Source organism: Penaeus monodon, chromosome 9 (assembly GCF_015228065.2).
Source record: "Penaeus monodon isolate SGIC_2016 chromosome 9, NSTDA_Pmon_1, whole genome shotgun sequence".
NCBI classification, from domain to species: Eukaryota; Metazoa; Arthropoda; class Malacostraca; order Decapoda; family Penaeidae; genus Penaeus; species Penaeus monodon.
Window position 1 is genome coordinate 52,113,853 of NC_051394.1, and position 7,500 is coordinate 52,121,352.

The 7,500-nt window shown below is 34.5% G+C and overlaps 1 protein-coding gene across 1 annotated transcript in view; it reads right to left on the reverse strand.

Annotated features, from left to right (window-relative positions):
- Window positions 1-7,093, reverse strand: part of LOC119577252 (39S ribosomal protein L19, mitochondrial-like) — a 10,467-nt gene extending 3,374 nt beyond the window's left edge. Inside the window, exons 1-5 of the mRNA XM_037925002.1 lie at window positions 7,016-7,093; window positions 5,184-5,298; window positions 3,824-3,948; window positions 2,050-2,184; window positions 511-698 (exon numbers count right to left, since the gene is read on the reverse strand). Of these exons, the coding sequence (XP_037780930.1) occupies window positions 511-698; window positions 2,050-2,184; window positions 3,824-3,948; window positions 5,184-5,298; window positions 7,016-7,067 (615 nt within the window). The 5' untranslated portion in view covers window positions 7,068-7,093. The remainder of the gene's footprint in view (window positions 1-510; window positions 699-2,049; window positions 2,185-3,823; window positions 3,949-5,183; window positions 5,299-7,015) is intronic.
- Window positions 7,094-7,500: the final 407 nt, after the last annotated feature.

The window sequence follows — 7,500 nt, forward strand, 5'->3', positions numbered from 1 at the left end:
GAGCTCCGGCCCCATGGAGGACGTTCATTTCCACACTAAGCATTGTATTCCTGGCACCACAAGCAGCGACACAAGTTGTTTTACAGAAAATTTAATATTACGTGAAAAAAAAAAGAATAATAATAATTAATAAATAAATAAATAAATAAAAAGATAAAAGTAACATAGTGTTATATAGTTTTATTTTTTTGCACTGAGTTGTAGACTACCTAGCGAGGTGATTGGCATCCGTGAAAATAAAAAAAACAAAAAAAAGTATTACCATTGGATATGCAAATCAAATGGCAAATATGGACATCGGAAATGAAAAAAGTTAAAAATGCTTACGCGTAAAAAGAGTAAATGACTTTGCAAATAGGAGGCAAAGAGTCTTGCCACTGCACACACGTGTTCACTGCACACAACCTACAAACAGCCAACTTGCAGAGCAGCCACTCACTTAACCCTAATACCCAGATCCAATGGGTTAAAAGATAAAGATGAAGGAGTTACTACTGCCATTTACTTTACCTTAATGGGATTTACAGAGACTGGGGCTCCTTCCAGCACTGGTTCCACATCCATGTCTAGTGGAAACGTGGAGTACTCAGGAAGAGCATCGCGCAGGTAGAGGAGTTCCTCGTCCAAGCGCTTTTCTAATCTGAGGACTTCAACACTTTGAAGAAGTGGAGAGTACATTTCATACAAAATTTCCACCCCTGAATTAGAATAAATAAAAATTGGTTAGATATGTTGCATATACACTGCAAGTTCTGCAAAAAAAAACATGATCTATATCTATGTTCAACAGTATTAAAAAAGTAGACCATTAATCTGAGAAAATTCAGTGTAATAAAAGGCATTAAAGAAAAAAAATATATGATTCAATTTAGTATAAAATTAATTATCAAAATCTGTAAACTGCAAATAGTAAAGCTTTCTTTTGAAGAAACTGATGGAAGTGCTAAGCAGGAAGCAGAGAAAGTAAATTACAAGAAATTGGTTTTGTTAAGCTGAAGGTCAAAATAGAAAAGATGATATAAAGAAGAGAAAGAGAGGAAAAAGAATCCATTTTTTGGTGCCCATCACAAGCAACCATATAACTGGCAAATTATTTTCCTACATATCACCAAGACGGATGATCCTTTTATGGTCTCCTCTCATTCTAGACATAATTACAACTTGTTATTATCCATCCTACAAAACGGATGACACTTAACCAGAGATGTCAAGTAGAGATGCCTCTACTTGACAGATGAGGCAATTTTGAAAATACTCTCCATCAAGACTCCTTTCCTGCCAAATATTATCACACTGAAGAGTTCTCCGCTCAAGATCACCACAGGTTATGAAACTCAAGCTCCACCTCTGGTAAAACTGGACCTCGGTGGGTGAACAACTAATACTCTATCTCACTGATCAAATGCTGGAGAGTTACACTAAATATATATATCAGTTACTGATGTCTCTGCATGGTCATTTTTATAAAGGAAACTACATTTGCTCTAGAAATATCATATATCATTCCTTCTTGTGGATAACTTTACTTAATTATTCCTTGTAAATAAACAGAAACTGCAGAGTGCATATCATTTACCCTACAGCTTGCAAAAAAGATCTGAGCTGAATATTAACATTCACTGAATAGGGAAGTGCTACATGTTTTGCACCTACAGGAAGTGCATTTCACCAATGATAAGAGTGCATGACATACACTCACTCAGGAGCATCTTTCAAAGTGTCCCAGCACAGAGTGATATACAGTGAACTGTACACAATCAATTATTGTGTGGGATAGTGAGGTCCTGCACAGAAACAGACAAAAAAAAAGAAAGAGAAAGAAAGAAATAGAAAGATAGAAAAAGATAAAGAAAAAGATAGCAAGAAACAGAGGAAGTTAGATAGAAAGACAAACAAAAATAGAGAGAACAACAGAGAAAAATAGAATGACAAAAAGATAAGTGAGAAATAATAAAAAGATCAGAGATAAAGATACAAAAAGATGAGAGAAAGACAGAGAAAGATTGAGGAAAACAGAGAAGAAAAAATAAGACTCAGATGTAGCCTCACCTTGATGATCAATGACATTCCTCAGGATGAACCATGCCCTGAGGCCGGACCCTCCTCTCTGGATGCAGATTCCCACAAATCGGTTAGTCTTGCCAGAAGCATTGAAGTCTGCGACAGTTACAGCCATAATGGAGCCTGCAACACCAAAGAAATATTAGTAAATATTGCACATGATTATAACTATGTGTATAATCAACTTACAATAGCTTCTACCCTAATGAACGATACCAATACTAATCATTTATAGTAAATCTGCTTGAAATCTACTTGAATAAACAGTGAGCACATCTTCAGTTCATCATATATTTTGTAGAATATATCTACAACCAAAAATATGAAAACAACCCATTACTGTCTAGATCCCTGGAAGTAATTTGCATATTGTCTAGGTGTTTCAGCAATTAGTGTCTTGGGTAAACCTTAAGCAGAAAGGCTACAGAAGGCTTTCCCTGCGCTTTGCCTCAGTCATCCAGAAATAATAAACAATGACTGTACCAAATGGTCTATTGCTGACCTCGAGTTGGCTGGAATCTAACTCTAGGTAATTTGACCCACTGGAACCAGGTTTTGTTATTTCATTACATACTAGGGAGTCAATTACCATACTCAGTCCAAAACCAGGAGAGAAAAATTATGCCTTAACCCGGACTCTGGAATATTGCACAGGCAATAGTCTTTGATTAAAATTAAAAAATAATGAAAATTTTATAAGTGCTCAATTTTCCACACCAAAAAATTTACATTTCATTGCCATATCTCGTATCTCAAAGTTGAAAAGTTATCTCAAATTACCCCTCATGTATGAAAGGTTACTATTAATCTTCAAATAAAACACATAAAATGCCTCTTTCATGATATAAAACAGCAAAACGTCTATTTACATGTACTCACAATTATCTAGTCATGTAAATAGTAAGATGATGATGATATAACAGGATGTAACTCTGTGACATGTAACTGCATTGCATAGTGGAGGGTAAGTGTGATAAGCAGAGAAGATCTCGGCTTTGGCTGGGTAAAATATACCATACAGCACTAGAAACACTGTACTACCTCGCACTAAACTGGTTTCACTTAAAGGACAATAGAGGCAGGAAAACACAAGTCTGTCATTGTTTCAGCAAGAAGAGGGTCTACAAAGGAAGTAAGGGTATGGGGGGGCAGGGTGATACCATGGGTGAGGCTGATGGAAACTTACTAAATGGTACAAGATACATTAGAAGCCACTAAAGATGTCTCATTCACAAAGAAAAGAGTTGCAGTAAAAAACACTGCCACTTTCTGACAGACCTCCCTCATTTGCCAGTTTCAGGTGGATAGGCTGACGGGGATAACAGTACTAATAACAATAAAAGTACACCCTTTTTTCTAAAAATTAAAGGGTAAACATGTGAAATGAGGTAGGTCTAGTAAGTGATTCCTTGGTGACTGGGCACTTGTGAAAAAAATTAAATTGACTAAAATCACAGTGGACATGAAACATGAACATACCATACTAGCATTAGCTAATCGGTTAATTTCATAACTAGTCTACAAATGCAAACTTATTTTGGCAAATGATCCACTATGGAGAGAGAGAGAAAAAAATATATATATATATATAAAAATAAAAATAAAATAAAATTTTAGAGGCAATTAGAATTTCTGGACAAGATGAGAAAAAAATCACTTACTTCTAATTTATAAAAACAGAAAACAATGTAGAAGAAGAAAAGGTAAAAGTTAACTGCAAAGGAAAAAGCAACGTAAATACTTTATGCTTTCTCTAACTTACCGACATAAAACTCTGGAATCTCCATGATATTTCTGCGATTCAGCATGTCTCGTCGCTCCAGCTTTTCTCGGAGTCTGTTCCTAAACTCTGGCTTAGGGTCTGGTATGAACTCGGGGAACACCACCCTGGAATATAAACATATAAGTTCATATATGCTGCTGGGATGGCAGGATCTAAATCAAAAGATTTACAATATGATACGAAGACAGCCTGGGAGGGAGGGCTTTTGTATCGGGAAATCACACAGCAGCAATGGGTTAACTATGTTGTTTGTTTTGAATAAAAAAGTGGCTCTCACATATCCAGAAACAACTATATGAAAATTAAATTACAGACTTCCACAGCCATGTATTACAAAAAAAAAAAAAAAAAAATTGTAATGGACAGAATGACCAGAAATAAGAGACTTTACATCTATGGTATTATCTTCACAAGTTGATATCAAGAAAGTTGTACAACACATAATGATTTGGTATACATTTACATGAAAATGTAATGGCACTATAACTACTAAAAAAAAAATTACACTCACTAATACATGAGATAATCAATATGGGCAAAAAATAACATCACAGAAATGAAGAAAACAGGTCACAACAAATGCCACGCAGAGAGTAAGTCCACAGAGATCGGATGGGGGTCTGGGGGCTAATCTCTTGGGTTAGGAAGGTTTTTGGTTCATATGGCAATGTCTGTGGATTGCTGGAGTATTAGGGACTTAATCTCGGAGGGCAAACATTACCAATACTTTCATTTATATAATCAGCGATTGAAAAAACGAGATTCGTGCATATTACAACTTTGATAATAGAGACAAGAAATGATAATTGCAAGATTGGATGGCTGTGTGACACTAAATAATTACCTGTATCAGGATAGCATTAACTTCATCTCAAATATAATAAGCAACATACACATAGTATACATGTACCATATCAATATCTAATAATCTTTTTAACATCAACTCTACTTTTTGAATTACATTCATAATTCTTCATGCATATTCTAAATGTTATACCAATACATTAAATGCATAACTCCTCAAGTGCTAGCTGAGAGCAGACTGACAGGTCAACAACCGGCAGAATAAAGTGGAAAGCCTACATAGATAATTTTCCTAAAAAAATACATTATCATCCTAATAAACAGTACCACATAAAGATTTTCAATCTGATAAGTCAATTACATGAACCACTGTTACAATGTGAATCACAGCTACAATAAAAGACATACATATATAAATCTATTCTGAATGTCTTTTCTTACTACTCTCCCTAACCTTCATTTAATATTATCACATGTTATTATTCTAGAGATTATTGCTTTACTTAGAATTGGGATAAAAGACACCAATCTTTACCGAAAGTCATGAGGAACCTCCTCCTTCTTCTCACCCCCATGATCTTTGTTTGAAACATAAGGAGAGACTTTGGAGGCCACTGTCCACACTGATCGTCTTGCGTTTAATTCCAAGCCTGCCAGAAAATAGATATATAAATATTAGGGCAAATACAAAATGGCTAATAGAAATACATATAAATATATAAACACTAAAATGAATAAAGAGACATAGAAAGAAGGCTAATGAATCAATTATTCAAATCTATACAAACTTTTAATGTATTAACCTCTGCTCAGTAATTTTTGAACAGAACAAAAACTAATAAAACAAAATATGCATAAATTCAAAAATAGGTTAAAATACTTTCTTTTGTTAATTGCAAACAATATTTTTTTTAATGACAGGATGACTACTCTGGATTTTGCTTCCTCCAAGTAATGTATGACCTGCAATAGATTTTAAAAATATACAGTAAAAAAAAAAAAAAAAAAAAAGTTCACCTTTACTTCTTAAAGGAACTATTATATTCAGCAATAAGATGTAATTCTGTTTAAAATACATAGATAACAGAAAGCACATTGGGAATTTAGTTAAACTTCCCAGAAATGGGTTCATCTTTTTGATATGGATGCACTAAAGTTGAGCAAATTGCTGATAATGTTCTTGTATAAAACCCATCAACAGTCCCCTCGGGCAGTATCCAAAGGCCAATCCACTCATGGCTCATTTATTCAGATTGCTGAATAAATTTTGTGGCATGGAGTTCAGGAATTAGTCTCAGGTGAGTGCATCCACACTGTAAAGAATTACCCAGAGATGTTTAACTTTTATGAAATGGAAATTGAAACTGGTCCATGTAATATAAAGGCTCCATACACCATCTACAACATGATTGTGGACCATCATGTAGCAACTACCATGGCCTTTACACTTAATCACTCAATAAAGGCAGGCAAACCTCCACCACATATATTCTGGATAAATAAATGGTAAGGTGATTCTGTATATGTATAAGAGCCTACGTCCTGCACCTCCCATAGCCTTTGTACCGACAAAGACCATCGAAGTACACTGCCTATATTCAGCCAAACCAAACTTAGACAGCTTCCTCGTTTGACGGCATATTACCAGGCTAATCTACAAGCTCAATTTTGCCAGAATATACGACTGAAAAGCTGATGTCCTTTCACTGGAGTGTTGCAGATACAGAAGCTGAAGCAAATGCTTGGGTCATTGCAGAGGACATCTTTGTTAAGGAATTTTGAATACCCTATCAGTTTGCAAAGATTACTAGTTATTACAGATAATGTTTTACATTATATATATATATATATATATATATATATATATATATATATATATATATATATATATATATATATATATATATATATATATATATATATATATATATATATATATATATATATATATATATATATATATATATATATATACACATCCCTCATGAGCATTGCCATTTTTCCCCATCTCCAAGCTTCATTTGATAATTTACAAAATAAACAACACTGGTAAATTCCTGAGCATTCTGCAAGTTCAACCTTGAAAATCGTACAAGTTCGGCTCTGTATCCATCCTAGCGTAACTGAACTAAACTTGGCTTCAAATCCTGTGGAACTGGGAGAACACAGGTTTAATCCTATTTAGCAAATAATGAAAATAATAATAAAACAAATTTCTGACACATGATTACCGCAGGAGCCGAGAGGTATGAACTGTTTACTAACTTATTTTCTAAACGACTCGCAACGGGTCACCACCTCCCAATCATTCTAAATATATCCCTTTCTTCATTACAAGGCATCAAATAGAGATATTATGTAACAAACCAGCTAATTTCCTGGCCAGAGAGAGGACTCCTTGCCTTGCAGTGCCGGCCATGATGTTGTTTACATGGACACCGTTGCCAACAGCCTTTGGCCAGGGATGTCGAGTATAAATGGGTGTTTTAACTTTTGCTGTTGCGATGTAGGTGTTTAATTTCCTTGTTTTACAGTCAGAGCTTTATATTGAATATTGAAGAAAGTGATATTAACGTTGTGCTTTGAAGTGTGCTTTAATGTTGCGTAAATTAAATATATTTTTTTTATCAAACAGAATAAAAATACTTCCTCTGACCTATAAACGACACATATTTGTTATCTACTGTCATATCAAATAAATGGAATTTTGATAATTTTCAACTTAATACGAAATATTACGATTATATTGAGAATCACTCGATCTTCTACGTCTGGTAACACTGTCACCAGCTCTGCCATCTGGTGAGTTTTACCTGAAACTTCCGTTGCCATAACAACAAGGACGCTTCCTG